The sequence below is a fragment of the Lissotriton helveticus genome, chromosome 7 (genome assembly GCF_964261635.1).
Source record: "Lissotriton helveticus chromosome 7, aLisHel1.1, whole genome shotgun sequence".
NCBI lineage: Eukaryota > Metazoa > Chordata > Amphibia > Caudata > Salamandridae > Lissotriton > Lissotriton helveticus.
In genome coordinates this window covers 592998215-593015422 of record NC_136068.1, presented here as the reverse complement: position 1 = coordinate 593015422, position 17208 = coordinate 592998215, and the positions used below count along the sequence as shown (strand labels likewise).

Here is a 17208-nt window from a genome sequence, read left to right as displayed (position 1 = left end):
GCTGAATCACACCGAATTCAACAAAATGTCACTCTGGAATATACTCTTAAGCTTACTCCAGGTCCAAAAAGAGTTTGGTCTCTATATTGTCTGGAAGCAGGCCTTTCATTAGGCACAGTTTCAGGAAGAAATCCTCGGGGGACCTAGTCTTATTCAGCGCTCATTAAGTAATGCATTACAGACGCAGGAAAAACCACCTACTGTTTACGATACAAAAGTGTCTGGGCAAAATAGTGCATCAAAAGAACCCTGTTGGAAGACTGTGCAATGATCAGTGCAAGCAGTGTGACCTCCAAGCACAAAACGCATGCAACATGCTTTTGCGCATTATTACTCATCGTTCAAACACCCAAGGGACATTTAACAGCACACATTGCACGAAGTACATACACGCTCTACCCCATACTGCGAAGCTGAGGTGCATGGTGTGCCATTCTTATGAGCAATGAGATGGACGCGTTGCACTTAAATAGACTGGCTGAAGACTGCACAAGAATCTTTCTGATGGCAGCCTAGAACACAAAGCACACCAAGAAGGGTTCAGAAAGAGGCTGAAGCCAAAAGAATCCACATATAGCATTTAAATCAGACACTTCTATTCCACGCATAAGGAGCATGAAAAAATGTGACTGCCAGAGAAATTCATACTGCTAGTACTTTAAAGTTGAAATCAGCAGTCACCACTTGCAGGCAGGCAAGACTTGTAGTACAATATATAAGGCAACTGGGGTGAAGAGGAGGAAGGTGGAGTACATGACTTTAGGATTGTGGTGGACAATACCACCCACAATGCACCACAGCGCTCATCTTTGGGACAGCTTAACAGAGACTCAAAATAAAACAATGAATCGGCTTAGGATACTAATTAAGGCAGCTATCATATTAGGTGCGTCACTAAATGTACAACAGCATTGACAAGCAAGAGAGAAAACATCCACAAGGTTCAACATGACAAGCAAATCTAGATGAACAACTGATGAACGCACACTGTGCGCTCAGTACTATAAACAGCAGTCAAATAAGCTCAGTGGTAAGAGCACTTAACCTATTAACAGGAGGCGCCTCTTAGTGCTAGAGAAGGTCTGCATATACCGCAAATCTCACTGGCTTAGGCACACTACTTACAGGGGAGACCGATGTGAGCATGCATGCGAATACAGGACCAATCAAATCATAATCTTAAATCATAACAATTTAAGCACTTTAGTACCTGCAAGCTGGCTTAAGTGAAGTCTTTGTCAAGGCAGCAATGCTGGAACCCACCACAACAAATCAGCATTCGCATGAAACAATAGGTCCAAAAAAGTTGGAATAGGAATAGACTCAGGTAAGTGAACTGTACTCCACATACTTTATATATGTTGTGTAAAGCCAGCAGACAAAATGTACTCCTCTGATGCTGCAAATCATATCTTAAACCGAACACATCAAAGGAGATCAGATATCTGAATTCTGTAATCAGAGTTATGAGAGGTTATGAGAGGTCACAATCAAAATGAAGGCCGTGCTTAAATGGATAAAGAAACAGAGCAAGTGAAGGATTGACAGCAGGATAACAGCTCTGTCCTACCACAAACTCTGATGCAAAAAGTACTGCTACTCTGAACACCTTAGAGCATTGCCTCCACAAAAGCCTAGGGGGGGGGCTTAGTTATATTTAAGGCAATAGGAAAAACAACTCATGTCGGGGCATTTTTTCTTTTTTGGGGGTGGGGAACTGGCCAACACTGTAGTTAACACTGAACAATTACCATAACATTACAACTTTATGAGCCTCAATTGGCATGTGCACAGTTGAAAAAGGCTTATGAGCAAATTATCTCCCGACGAGGCCGTGTCTGACAAAAGCATACATTTAGCAAAATTGACCCTGGCGGCTGATGGTATCAAGTGCGGAAGCCATTCAAAATACCAGCTGAAGGGAGATGTTAATGTTCCAGACAGATCTCAGCTGTTTGTACAAGCATCAGAAAATCCTAACCTGACGACGGAGGCGCTCCTGCAGCAGATCGAAACAAGAGTACTCAGCACCTACCTGTTGGTCTTAGGTCCGTGAGGATGGAAAAATCTAAGGTAAATGGAATTGCTGCCAAATCAGTAACGCAAATAGAAAACCTTTCCCCTTGTCAGTGAAGGAGGAAACGAAGCAGCAAGATTGCTATGCTTACACAGATTAGGGGATTATATGTAGAGAAGTCTGAGAAGAAATCTTAATACTTCTGCGCAGTATTCACAACAAAATAACTGTAGTACGATGCAGTAGATGAAAAGAAGATGGACCTATTTATAAAAGGAAAGTATTGCTGGAGACTGCAAACATCCGGGTAGATAAAGTAACTAGAGCAGATAGGAAGATTCAAGAATTGTAAATGCAGCTTTGTGAGAGGATGTAGCACCAACGACCGTGTTCTATTGATTGCCAAATACAGCAGAATTATTGGGGCTGCAGAAAAGCTAGTTTAGTGTCACTCCATAAAGCAGGGCATTAGAGGCTGACCGCTAGGAACTAGGCAGGCCCACATCAGTGATAGCTAAAGGAATGTTACCACTACTAAAGAAACAATGTACCACACAACAAAGTGGGCTGCGGTTCACGCAGTAGCCAAGTCAGTGCCAAGGCAGTTAAACAGATCGCAAACATCCTAGAACAACAACAACACAGGTTCAAGAACTAAAAATTCAAGGAACTTTTAAGCTGTCAGTCTGACTGGGAAAACAGACCTGGACAGTGAGATGGATATTATGTATTTAGGCACCATCAATGCCATTCCACACAAGACATGTTCAAGATGAACATGGTTTAGATGGAACGAGGATGGTTAAATGGGTATGGGCAGGCTGGGTGATGGGTGGCAGAGAGGTCTAGCATGTTCGACTACTTAAATTAGATGGTTGAGCTACAAAGGTAGGCACAGTACAATCAAAACTGAACAGCCCCTTTAAAATCCTCTGCATGTTGTGTGAATGTTGAGTTGACTCTAGAAGGGGATGCATCTGAAAAATGAGTTAGAGGGTAGTGTGTAAACGTCTACAGCACACAGAGCAAGAACACACTAGACCCACAATCAAGCAAGATGCTGGTGACCACTGCTTTATAACAGTGAGCAATCTAGCTCTGGGAATTACAACAAATTAAAAACCGACAACTCAATTTACAGAGTGACAAATGTACTTTGAGAAGATCAGTGGTCAAAGTACATCAAAAAACGTATGGGATATGTGATGCTGAATGCAATTGGGGTAGGGTCAGTGAGTTTGAGAACAGGGTCAAAGCCCCACTAGGAGGACATTATATATTAATTTGTATAATTCCAGGAATAGGGACACTGGTGATAATAATATCGCCAGCTTAGATTCTGTTTTAATTTCAGTCAGTCTTAACATACATATCAACTTTGAGTGCGTACTATTGGGCGATTTTAATATTCACCCCTGCAAGCTCATGTGCGGTTCAAGTTATGAAGAGGGGGGAGAAGGACCTGAAGGACCTCACTTTGAGCATACTACACCAGGCGAGGAGCTGGAAGATCTTTTGGCTAATTTTAAACTTTTTGAACCACTGTCTACGGAGGGGGCTCAAGAACAGCTACTTTTAAGGGGACTGACTCTGGAACAATCATCGACTACATATTTGTAACACCAGGTATCTTAAACAGGGTCAGCTCCTATCGTACAGCCCCCTCTCTCTACAGTGACCATAACCCTATCATACTTGAGGTTGCTTGGGGAGATTTTGTGGGGCCTATGCCGGGGTTAATAAAACCAGGTCATATCTTGCGCACAGCCGATCAGGGTAGAAGGCTCAAACGGGCAAAGGTGGCCCCGGCAAATTTCTATGCGGAAGTTTTTCCGAAAATCGAGGCCCATTTGGTGACATGCCAAAATCCAAACGCCTCAGACAGCGAAATTATAGGGGCCTTCCAAGCAATTTGTGGTCGGGTCTCGCGGGACTTATTGGTAAAAACTAGGAAGGGAGCTTGTAACAAGCAGCGCTGGCTTGACGCCACTTGTTCAAAAGCACATAAATCCTTAATGGCAGCCTTGAAGATAATGCCTAGGCCGAGGGCTGACATTGCCATATTGAGGAAGGAATACAAGCGAGCTGTCAAGACCAGGCAGGACAATATCAAGCACGAAGCCTGGGAGAATCTGCTTTCCACGGCCGTCCTGCGGGACAGCAGACAATTTTGGGACATAATCAACCAGCCCTTCTTCTCTGATTCAGCCAATGTCGCCATGGATTGTGTTATCCCCGACGACAAATGTTTGGCTCATTTTAGAACAGTGTATGGAGACAATGAGACGGACTGTCAAGTATGACCCCTGGCGGTTCCGGATGCACCCCCTATCTGTTTTAAGAGGGCAGAGGTCGAGAAAGCTATCCTGGCCACCACCAAGAACAAGGCACCTGGCCCTGATGGGGTGCCAGCCGACTTCTACATACACTCACCCAAGTTATGGGCGGGAGTCCTGGCCAATGTTTTCACCGCCATTAATGGCAACCCTCTACCAACCACCTGGGTAACTTCTACCATCGTCCCCATTTTTAAGAAGGGCCAGCGAGATGACCCCGGGTGCTACAGGCCCATATCCCTCTTGGACTCTGCAGTTAAGATCTTAGGCAGAGTCCTTCTGGTCAAGTTGAGGGATAGCGTGGAGAGCTGCGGGGGGCTGGCCGACATTCAATATGGGTTTAGGGAGAGGAGAGGAACGGTAGAGCAATGCTCCAACTTACATCTGTTGATCTTGAAATACACGGTGGCCAAGGAGGGATCTTTATTCCTAGCGTTTATGGACCTCTCCTCGGCCTTCGACTTGGTGAACAGGTCTAAGTTGTGGACCACTCTCCTGGGGATGGGGATAGATGAGGCACTGGTTAGGTATATGGCGTCACTTCATCAAGAGCTATTTGCTGCAGTGCGGGTTACCAATGAGGGAAGGTGTACGCCCCGTTTTAATTCCATGCGCGTGGTCAGGCAGGGTTGTATATTGGCCCCGCTGCTCTTCACTATTTACATTAATGGCTTGGGGGCCTATCTGGAGGACGTGGAGGGAGACGTTCCGCGTGCAGGAACAGCTAAGATCCCCGCTCTCCTGTACGCGGACGATGCGGTGCTGATAGCCCGCACTGGTGTCTGTCTTCAACGCCTTCTGGATGCTTTTGGCACATTTATGGACCACCTGGATTTAAAAATAAACACGAATAAATCACACACAGTGGCTGTTGGGCGCCAAAGAATTAAGGGGATATCTAAAACCTTTGAATGCAAAGGTGAGGTAGTCACCAAAGTCTCGACTTTTCCCTATTTGGGGGTCCTTTTTGATCAAAGGGGCTCTTGGGGACCCCAGGTTAGAGCTAAGAGGCTGGCGGTGACCAGATCATCAGCAGCCCTCATGGGATTTGCAAATAGGTTGGGCGCTAGGCCGATGGAAGCCCTTTTAAAAATGTATAAAAGTAAATCTGTTGCATTGGCATTATATGGTTCACCCATTTGGGGTTATGTAAACCTCGAACCGATACAGAAGGCGGAGAACAGATTTTTACGTTCCCTTTTGTCTGTCCCACAGTCCACACCGACTTTTTCCATACACATGGAGGTGGGCCTGGATTTCGTCACTGATAGACTGAACATGGCACCCTTGATCTTTTGGCTAAAGACGTGGCTCAATGAAGAACTGTCTCTTAATCATAAGTTTATGACTGATGTCATGTCTTTGGATCATTTGAAAAGGGTGCCATGGTTGGCCTACCTGATGAAGTCTTTTTCAGACCTGGGACGCCCGGAACTCTTCACATCCCCTCTGGATATTAAGAAACAGGATGTAGTTACAATAGAGAAGCAGTTCATGAGTAGGGCAAGAGTGGGGCGTGAGGAAAGGGAACTGCAGAAACCGGCAGTGAGGAAGCACTATCTGCTTGTAAACTCCATTGCACTAGCACCTTACCTTGGTTTTGTTACAAAGCCATTTCACAGGTTTCTCCTGACCAAGTTTAGGTTTAATTTGTTACATTTTTATTTGGGTAACTTCAAAACTTGGGAAAAACCAGAATTAGCCCCCACCCTGTTGTGATAATTTTTCTGTTCAAGATACCATGCATTTTGTTATGTTTTGTGGTTTCTTTTTAGAGCCTAGGAAAAAATATCTGTTGCATGTTTTAAAGGAGGCTGGCTTCATGCAGGTGAGACCAGCCCTGCTTTACCTTCAATCACTGAACAACATTCATAATTCATTTTGCATGGCAAATTTCCTGGTGGCGGCAGCTAGAATCAAAAAATGTAACATAGTAATGGGCCCCCCTGAATGAGTTTTTAAATTTTTTAACTTTGCATAAAATGAATTAATTCACTCTCTTTATATATAGCTCGGAAAAGAATTACATTGTACGCACTGATTTGTATGATATTGTAAATAGTTTTTATTTGTATATTAATGTTTTTATCTCTTTGTATGATTTTTAACTAAATCGAATAAAGATTCTTGACTGACTGACTGACTGGGTCAAAGGTGGGGCTAAAAACACAAAATATTCTGTACTTTTTTTGGCCTTTCACCATCAGGTAGCTACATATAAAATAACATGCAGCTTCAATTGAAAATACATTTTTAAAAAGTTGTTACTCAGTGGGAAATGGACTATCCTGCATTATGAAACCTCTATTAGCTAATGCACTGCAGAGGTCTGTGTGTAACCAGAGAGCTGCAGAATTAAATCTTGGTTGGTGTAGTGGAGAATAGTAACTTGCATATTTTTTGTACTTTGAGGTCACAGTCTGTGAAAGAACACACTGTGAATATGTAAGTCATTATTAATAACTTGCATTACACACACTACAAGATAGAATGCTACGAAATGTGGAAAACGGTTTAACCCCTTCGCCTCGAGGGGTAATTCTCCCACGGCACGGGTGGGAGGAAGGGGGCCGGCGCCGCGGTACTGGTGGCGAGCCCAGCTGGTCAAGAGGCACAGTGGAGCTGTGCTCATGACGAGATGGGCTTGTCACGACTCCGCCCACTGATTGATTCTCATGCACAGGCGGGGATTCAATTGCACGTGGGAGTGCAGCGGCCGTTATGATGAACCCAGCTCGTCATGAGCACAGCTCCACTGTTCCTCATGACGAGCTGGGCTCATCATAAGCATGGATGTGGTTAAGATAAAATGGTGCTTCCAAAATATAGATTTTAGTTATAACCAGACTATAGGTAATGCAATGTATTTTACATAACTGTCCCTTCAACACCTCATCAGGGGTAATAAGTGCCATATAAAGACAATTACAATTAACAGCAGGCTCTTCACATCTCAGTTGTTAACTCTTTGCACTACCACTAACAAAGGATAAATCTACGTCATCACAAAGCTTCCATCTAATAAAGCCAGTACCGGCTCCCAAGCATCCTTTACATTTGCGAATTAACTTGGTTGCGCACATTTACAGGCAGGAAGGTTTATTTAGCTGTCTGCAGTGCAAATTTGGTTTCACAGCACAGGAGACTCACTGAATGACACTTTCATCTGAAGCATTTAGCACTGGAGACTCACTGAATGACACTTTCATCTGAAGCATTTAAACTATCAGAATTAAACTTTCCGGGAAGGTTGCCTTTTTACAAAAAGTAGGGAAACTTTTTTTAATAAATCAAAAAGTATTTTTGATGTATGTATCACAATTAATCTCCTCTGCCTGAACCCTAAAAATAATTCTGTTAATCAAAGACAATCTGCATTTAATCAAGTTTGTCTTAACAAGGATGTGACATTTGGACAGTAAACTGTCTAGAAAAGGCATTGCTGTAGAGTAAAACCACCAGATGCAACAGCACAAAACAGGCTAGTTTTGTCTACAACAACTTGAAAAAACCTAGAATGGGGATGTGGCTATGGAATAATTAAAGGCAGAAACTCCGTGCCAGGGCATAAAGCCACTTCCCGACCCCGAGGGAGGTCAAAGGTGGAGCCAGGGTCTAAAGAGGACACATCTTATTCAAAGAAGCACTGACAGAACCCTCTAAATTCAAAATAAACACATCACCATAGGCTCGACAGGACACTAACCCTTTACTTTACCCTTCTTTGAGACTTTTCCCCCAAAAGCTCAACCCCATTCAACTAAACTACCCTTAACGGACCACTCTTTGGTTCCGAGAAAGCTTGAGCCACACTACCTCCCCTATCAAAATATAACATTGTGACAGTCAACTGCCACTTTAACCCAGACCCCACCCCTCTGTACCCGCCCATATCATGTACCCACAACCACTCCTTCAAGCATAACCTCTTCAGTAGTCGGGAGACCTTCTCTGTCCCTTCGGTTTCTGACTTTGGAAGCCCTAGCCCCCACTGCTTACCATGTAAACTGCCCCTTCCTCCTTTATTCTTAACCTCGCCACTTCAGTTAATTTCCTTTCTCCCTCCGCACGGCTAGCCCCAAGACCTCCCCCCACGCCCTTCAACGTCGCCCCCGTGTCAGGCTCCTTACCCTCTCGAGCCTTCAGCAGGACGGTATTCGCAACAATGTTCTCGAGCTCCATTGGGCCCGCTCTGAGGCCAGCTCCCTGGGCCTCAGTGACCGGCCACTGACCCCGCCCTCAACCCTCTGCCTGGCCAATCCGTGCCGACCCGCGTGCCATTGGGCTGCTCTCCGGCCGCAGCCACGCCCTACCGTACCTCCATTGGTCTGAAGGCCGCGGCCCTGCAGGGATGTATTGGTTCTGGACCAAGAAAGGTGGAGTTTAGATAAAGCTTTCTCTTCTATTGGATATTTGGTCCGCCATTTAGTCCCGCCCAGTACACCTATTGCCAACGGTAACTCGGTACTCTCAGGGGCACAATGCTGATAGGATAACACTCTGCCACTCACTGTCAGTTCTCCCAGTCATTGCATTCAATAAACCAACACACAAAGAACATGGTCACGCCCACTCACCGCCGATAGGATGCGCCGAAGTGATCAGCATTGCTGCTGTCACTGTGCTAGAAATTAAGATCTGATTGGTCACCGGCCCAGACCCCTTATGGTGGCTTCCTAATGACAGGGATGTCTGTCACTCGCGGCTATATTGTTGCTCAATTAGCTAGAATAATACCAGCGCTAGTAAATCTCTATTTGTCCCTGGTTCAGTAAAACCTCTGGGTGTGGCATTGGTAACGGTAGCATTAATGACCTGTCCGGCGACCTTTGAACTGTTCAGCTACAATCGGTGACCAGTCGACTGTTGTAATTCCCTAGATACTGTTTTTTTCAGTTTTATGTAGAGCGAAGTTGGCGCAAGGGTATTAACGCTTTGTTATGTATGGCTCTCACAGACAGCCCTGCAGTTTATTTCAGTTTCTAAATGTCTTAACCACTTCTTTGACTAGAAACAGTTGATAACAAAACTTGTTACCCGCTGTTGTGGCGTCATAAAGGCCTTCCAGACCAACTGACTGAGAGAGCCTGTGGAGCCTGTCAGTGTGCACCGCTTGTCTGCAAGCAAAAAGCACATGCAGCAGGAGAGGGAAGGAAGCCATGGGGGCGGAGGGAGGGTAGTGTTGGTCAAAGATTAATTGTATTATTTTTTTGCAGTTTTTATATAGTGCGAACTCGACCCGAAGGTATTGGAACGCTTTACATGAGCACCAGTTACATTACACAAGGACACATTCATTTTTTGTTTGGCACGGGGACATTAAGTGATTTGCCCAGAATCACAGGATGTTGAGCCGAGACTCAAGCCTGGTTCCCTAGCTTCAACGTTGGCAGCTCTGGCTGTTAGGCCACATGGCAGGACTTTTTAAAAAAAAAAAACCTTTGGGACACGGATACATAACAGGCTATGTTATGAATGTCTCCCCCCATTACCCCTCTGCCACTACAATGCAGCAGTTGAAAGCAGGGGAAAATTCTTTTGGGGGCCATACATAACATAAAATTATAGACGGCTAAAAAGTGAATTTCCCTGTGATTCACTGTTATCATCTATAACTCTATATGTTTACACAGGGTGTTGAGCAAGGGTGTAGGAGACACTACATTCGTGAGGGGGACATGGACATCCTTGGGCAGAGCCAAGCTAGAGAGCTGGCTTGGCTCTTTTAGAGCGGAAGAACTAACCGAGCTATCAAAGGATGTGACTCAGACGGGGGCGTGGCTTGGACTCCACCGAGCATGGACGCGTGAGCCGATAGCTCCGTGTCGGCCTCGGGTTTTATCCTGATCAGCGACCTCCCTGGCTGTGCTGGAGGCCTCAGCGGGGGCCCCCTGGGACTGAGGGGTGCGGCGCCCGGATCGTGCCTTGGTCCGGAGAGCAGGGGCTGCCCGGGTGGCGATCGTTGCTGCCGACGTCTGCTGTGACCCGGCCATCTTGCTTGCGGCCTATACCAGGCCTGTCATCCCCGACCTCGCGTGAGGCTGCACCTGCCGGCGGTGCACGGAGACCCGGCTGAGGGACCACGGCGGAGTGCGGGTGCTGACCGCGTCGCGGCGGAGGGTAGCGCCGAACAGGACTGTGGTGACTGAAGCGGAGTGGGACCGCCGACTGGCTGACGGACACTGGAGGCTCGGCTGGGCCTTCACTCGGCGCCCTGGTGGGCGTTCTGGACGGCGGCACGGCCGTGGAGGAGCTGGAGGTGAGGCCTGGTGGGTGCAGACGCCTCGGGGACTAAACACCGTGGCGAGTCCCCCCCGTCGCGCACTCGAGACCCGGTGCCTGGGCTGGAGGTTCGCTGAACCCATCGGGGCTGGGAGCGGGCAGGAACGCTCCTGCAGATTGGCGGCCCGTTTTCACTCCGAGTGAGCTGTAGCACAAAGGGCCTACTAGTGCGACTGCATCAGCCCAGGGAACGAGCTGTCACTGGTGCTGTGGACCGCAGGACTCTGGTTGGGGGCAGGAGCGGACCGGGGAAGAGGACTGCGCAGCACCTGAAGCGGAGGCCGGAGGCGCCGTGAGTACACCCCTGGGGGACCCACAGCGGTGGAGAAGAGGGCGGCCACAACAGGCGGCGCACCTGTGGCATTGTGGCGGAGCTGACGAGGGGGGCCGGGGGAGTCATACCCCTGGATGAGAGCGGCTGGTGCTTTGCTCCCAACAGATGAGCGATGAGCAGGGGGGCGCCACCGGGGTGAGGATGGGCAACGAGGTCCACGGACACTGCGGCGCAGCATCGCGGCACGCTTTATCATTCCTTGGGGAGCACGACCAGGGGCGCTTGGCCCGGGTTTCCCGTGTTGGGTCCTGGACAGTGAGGCTGCGCAATGGGGAAGCCTCGGCGCACTCCAGAGGCGACCCAGACTGACCCCGTAGATGACGTGCCCGACTCTCAGGACCAGGGCTTGGCGGGGGGCTCAGTTGCGGGACTGCAACAACAGCAACTTGAACAAATCCTTAAGGCCATAGCGGACACGAAAGATTCATTGCACCATGACATAACGCAGGTGTCCACCAGTCTTGGGCTATTGCGGGCTGACCACAGCAAATTAGCGGACCGCGTCAAAAGCACAGAACTTGCGATAGGGGCACTGGAACCTGCCCAGAAGGCGACGGACGTATCGCTGAGTGACTTGTCGCGCAGAGTGCAACTGCTGGAGAGGAGGGCCGAAGACGCAAAAGGGCGCAACAGACGCAACAACATAAGGGTAGTAGGCCTTCCCGAAAAATGTGAAGGGGACAATATGGTGGATTTTCTGGAAAAGTGGCTGCAAGAGGTGGTCGCCCCTGAAGGCCTCTCACAGTTTTATACCCTGGAAAGAGCGCATCGGGTCCCAGCCCGCCCTCCAGCCCAGGGTCGCCCCCCCCTGTCCTGTGGTCGCGCGCCTGCTTCACTTTAAGGATCGCGATGTCATACTGCGGAACGCCCGGACATCTGGCCCGTATAAGGTGGACAACGCCTCGGTCTCCCTCTACCCGGATTACTCCCAGGAGGTCCAGCGAAACCGCTTTTCCTTTCTGACTGTCAAGAGGGCACTCCGAGCGGAGGGCATACGATATGCTCTGTTCTTCCCGGCACGCCTGAAGGTGATGGTGGATGGGACTGCTACCTTCTTTGATACCCCTGATGATGCTTGGCAATGGCTTGAACTTTACCGCGCGGGCAAGGATGGCTCGGGACAGCGGGACTCAGAGACTGAGATGCGACCTCGACGGAGCCGCCGCACCAGGAAACGTGGAGCGCGTGGTCAGTCCCCAACGAACTCCCAGACGGGGCTGGAGAGGCAGGCGGCGGTGCAGGCGGTCGCTATCATATCTGGAGCGGCGGCCGCACACTCCCGGGCGGACACGGAGTCTCAACAGGGGTTGGAGGAGGTGGGATCGGAGGGCTCTGGGGAGGACGATGGCCCTCTCCCTCAGGTCACCCCTGGGACTGCTGATGGCCTGCTGGACGAATGATGGTGCCTGCCTGCAACTTACGAACAGTAAGGGGGACATGCGGATGCGACATCGTCTTACTGAGAGGGGTGGGTGCGGTTCGGCCGCCGATGGCGGGGGGCTGGATGTGTGGTCCGGGCGGGGGGGGTGGTTGCTATGGGGGGGATGGGATTCGCTAGGGGGGGCCCCCGCGGGGCATGGCCAGGAGGAGGGGAACTGGGCTTATGAGGCTCGACCATTATGCTGGACTGGTAAAGTTGCTGTTCGGCTCGTGTTGGTGTTGGACCACCCCTCTACCTCACACTTATTGTGAGACCCTGATAGTTGTCAGGGTGATTTTTCCTAGTGGGGACTGTGTTTGGATGGGTAACTATGGTTTAGAGCCTGTTCTGGGGAAGGATGGGGTGGGGGGTTGTTGGAGATGTTTTGGTGTGGGGGGGGGTTTGTCAGTGTGCCCGCTAGCGTATGTTGGATTGTGTCTTGGGAAATCCCACCCTATGGCGACCCGACTTGAATTCAAGTGCCTCACTTGGAACGTGCGAGGGCTGAACTCCATGAGAAAACGCTATAAAGTTCATGCATATTTGGTCCGCAGGGTATCCAGGTGGCCTTCCTACAGGAAACGCACATTGATCAGACGGAGAGGCCGGCGTTACAAAGGAGATGGAGGGGACAGTTATTCTACACCACTTACTCTGCCTTTGCCAGGGGGGCCTTAGTGTGGGTGAGATCGGGGGTCCCTTTTCAGCCTACAAACACTGTTGTGGATCCGGAGGGGAGGTTTGTGCTGGTGATGGGGCGCTTGGACGGTAGGGACGTGACGTTCGGTAGCGTTTATGCTCCAAACTCCGACCACGCTGCGTTTTTGCGCGGCTTTCTAGGAGACTAGCGTCTTTCATGGTTGGCACGGTGTTTCTGAGAGGGGACTTTAATTCTGTTATTAACGTGGACTTGGATCGCTCTCACCCCCCGCTGGCTCAGTCAGTGGTGCGAAGAGTGGCCAAGGTACGACAGGACTGGCAGGAAGCCTGGGGCCTCGAGGATGCCTGGCGGGTGCAGCATCCAGCGGATAGGGATTACTCCTTTTATTCGGCGCCACATGATTTACATGTGCGGCTTGACGGCTTTCTGTGCACCCCAGGGGCATTGGAGCTTACGCGTCATAGTGAGTACTTGGCGAGGACGCTCTCGGACCACAACCCCTGCTTGATAATGGTTCTCTGGTCACGGCAGCAGCAGGTGATTCCCGACGTGGCGGCTGAACCCGGCGGCGCTGGAGGACCCTGCGTTTACCGCGGAGGTCGGGGAGGGCGTAGAGCGCTACTTTTCAGACAACTCGGGGACGGCAACGAGCAGAGCCCACGAATGGGACGCGTTTAAGGCGGTGGTGAGGGGCGTATGCATCTCGGCTGTCGCGGGGACGCAAAAAGTCCTGCTGCGAGATGTGGATCGAGCAGAGGCTCGTTTGCGCCAGGCAGAACTGGATAGCCACGCGTCCGGGAGCGGCCATGGGGAGGTGGCGGCGATGCGCGAGGAAGTGGCCACGCAAATCGAGCGCCTCCGCTGCTATGACCATAGAGAATACATGGCCCGTGCTCATGCGCAGCGGGACAAGGTAGGGTCATTGCTGGCCTGGCTGGCTAATCCGGCGGCCCGGGGATCTCCCATAGTGTCGTTAACCATGCCCGCGGGGGACCTAGTCTTTTCGCAAAAGGAGGTCAATGACCAATTTTTGGATTATTATACTCTGTTGTATCAGAGCAGAATGGGGTATGCCCCCGACTGCCTGGATGACTATCTGGAGGCCGCGGAGCTCCCGCGGTTGGACCCGGAGCAGGGCGCCAAGCTGGGCGAACCTATATCGCTGGGAGAAATCAGGGCGGCGGTTAAACACATGGCTAGGGGGAAGACGCCAGGGGCCGATGGCCTCCCAGTGGAGTTCTACGCCGCGTATCTGGACGCCTTGGTGCTGCACCTACAGTCGGTCTACAGGGAGGCGTGGGAAGTGGGCAGGTTGCCGTCCACCATGAGAGAAGCGGTCATAGTGCCTCTGCTGAAGAAGGGTGGGGACCCCACGTCTAGGGCAGCATACCGGCTGCTTTCTATGCTTGCGGTGGACTACAAGATCCTTAGTAAGATCCTGGCCTTGCGCCTTCTAGACCACATGGGTACTCTGGTACATCCGGACCAGTCGGGTTTCATCCCCGCTAGGAACACCGCGACGTGCATACGGCGACTGCTACGGATCATGGGAGACGGAGGAGCGGGCTTTAGGAGGGTGCTGTCGGTAGATATCGAAAAGGCGTTCGATAGTGTCGAGTGGTCGTACCTATTCAGAGTGCTGAAGGCCTTTGGACTGGGAGATCATTTTATACGCTGGACCAGCTTGTTGTACAGGTCCGCCACGGCTAGGGTTCGTACGGGACGCACGATCTCGGCGGCTTGCCGGGTGGAGAGGGGCACTCGCCAGGGCTGCTCCCTGTCCCCGCTATTGTTTGCCCTGGCAATAGAACCGTTAGCAGCTCATGCCCGACAGGGTCGTCTGTATGAGGGAGTCCTGCTACGTGGGGAGCCACATCACATTTCCTTATACGCGGATGACCTCCTTTTGTATTTGGCCGATGCAGAGAGATCCTTGCAGGGCGCTGGAACTTTGCTCAGAGACTTCGGCCGCCTATCGGGCCTACAGGTGAATTGGAATAAGACCTGCTTATTTCCCCTGTTTCCGGGGGGCCGGCCACCGCCAGCGTTGGGAGACCTGTGATGGGAGCCTGACTGCTTACCATATCTGGGTGCCCGCATTTTCCATGCCCCCGCCGACCTCTTTGAGGGGAATGTGGGAGGCGCGCTACAGGGCCTCAGGGGTAGCATAGCGTTCTGGCGCACTCTCCCTATCTCGGTGGCTGGGCGCGTGGCACTATTGAAGATGGTGACGCTCCGGCGATTGCTCTACTATTTTCGTACTTTGCCGATTTGGATCCCGGCTTCCTTCTTTAAGACACTCCGGACGCTGATGACAGGGTTTATCTGGGGATCTGGCAGGCGGAGGGTAGCGTTGACCACTCTTATGAGACCGCGGGAAGAGGGGGGGTTGGCGGCCCCGGACTTCGAGTGGTATTACCTGGCGGCGCAGCTGCAATGGCTAACGCAGGCAGTGGTGCGTGAGTTCAGAGGGCCGGATGGACCACAGGGTAGGGTCATCCCCCGACATGTCTTATCGTTTATTATCCTTCGGCAGACGCTTAGATTGGATCAGCTCACTCTTGAGGAGCGCACTCTCAGGTCATGCTGGATACGAAGCCAGAAAAGAGCAGGTTTCGCGAGCCCATATGCCCCAGAGATCCCCTTGGGCATGTGCACGGCCCTCACTCATGGCGGGGACTGGTCGGCGCTGGCTGGCTGGGAGGAGCGCGGGATCCACATGATCGGGGATTTATATAGGGTCGGGGTCTTGATGTCTTTCCCAGCTTTGCAGGGGGCCTTCGACTTACCGACGGGGGATTATTTATTGCATGCTGCCCTTGTGGCGGGAATCCAAAAACAGTGGAAGACGGGACTGTTGGAACCCCCAACATCGCTGGGGTGCCAATACGTCACTATGGCGGCGGGTACGTTCAAGGCCATCACCTGTTTGTACAGGCGAATGTCTACGGAGAACCTCCCCTCATTGGACAGTTTACGAGGTAAATGGGAGGAAGATCTGGGTAAGCCCATCCCTGAGTCGACGTGGCCACACTTGCTGAGACGGGCCTGGAAGGGCACACGCAATGCCAGGTTCCAATTGGTTCAATTTTACACTCTCCACAGGGCTTATTTAACCCCGGTTAAAATTCAGCAGTTCTTTGGGGGGACTCAATCGTTGTGCCCTAGATGTAATGCAGAGGGCGCTAACTTCGGCCACATGTTTTGGTCCTGTGCCGGGTTGGGATCTTACTGGACAGATGTGATGGAGTGCTTGAATCGAGTGACGGAGCGAGAGCTCGAGGTAGAGATGGGGACCTGCCTTCTGCTGTGGTTCCCGCACACACCCCCGCACTAAAATAACCAGCAAATTTTGTGATCTGGGCTTGATATTGGTGAAAAGGGAGCTCACCATGCACTGGAAGTCGAGGACGGGCCCTAGTTTTCGGAGATGGAAGGCAAGCTTTTTAAATTGGGCAGGAAGTGAGGGGACCCTTCGGTTACAGCTGGCCAGACGTTCCTCTAACGACAAGGCGCTGGAAGCCGCAAGGGCTTGGGAAACATTGGTAACAGCGCTCCGCTCCCTTGATGAGCTAGATTTGGAGGACGAGGCTCAGGTGGCTATGGATCAGAGGGTGGAGGTCAGGACAGGGACTCCCGAGAATGCTGAGGGGAATGTTCTGAGTGGGGGCCCCTGAGCGTATATGGAGAGGAGTTAGGCCCGGCACGACACGTTCAGAAACACTGCGAGGCCAGGAGGGAGATCCGGAGCACGCCTGGATAGTCTGGCTGAGTCTCCCATCTCTAGGGATCATTGCTGTTGTTACTTTTTTATTATTGGTTCACCTTCGACTTGGCAGGACCTGGAGCTTTGGGAGCCTGCACACAGGGGACTCACCAGGAGCACACTGGCAGGGGGGTGGGGGTAGAGTGGGAGGGGGTGGGGGAGCTAGGGGGGACATAAAAATGTTGAATGTTGGTTTATCCTGTTTTGATTAATGCATATTGAACAGCCTTTTTGACGTCTTTGCATGTAATTGATATGCCGATATGCTGGATTGTACCGCAATAAAAATATATTTAAAAAAAAAAGAGGATGTGACTCAGACAAATCAAATATCATGCATAAATATGAGAAAGACTATGCAGTTCAACATTTCCCAGTGTTTCTGTTAACTA

General features: G+C 50.6%; 1 protein-coding gene across 4 annotated transcripts in view; it reads right to left on the bottom strand.

Moving 5' to 3' along the window:
• Positions 1-8755, bottom strand: part of GRK6 (G protein-coupled receptor kinase 6) — a 697925-nt gene extending 689170 nt beyond the window's left edge. For 3 of the 4 annotated variants that reach the window (XM_078652755.1, XM_078652753.1, XM_078652754.1), the window contains exon 1: positions 8484-8607. In XM_078652755.1, coding sequence (XP_078508881.1) covers positions 8484-8535 — 52 coding nt within the window. In that variant the 5' untranslated portion in view covers positions 8536-8607. Of the gene's footprint in view, positions 1-8483; positions 8608-8671 lie in introns of those variants that run through there. The other variant, XM_078652756.1, reaches the window with a different exon arrangement.
• Positions 8756-17208: the final 8453 nt, after the last annotated feature.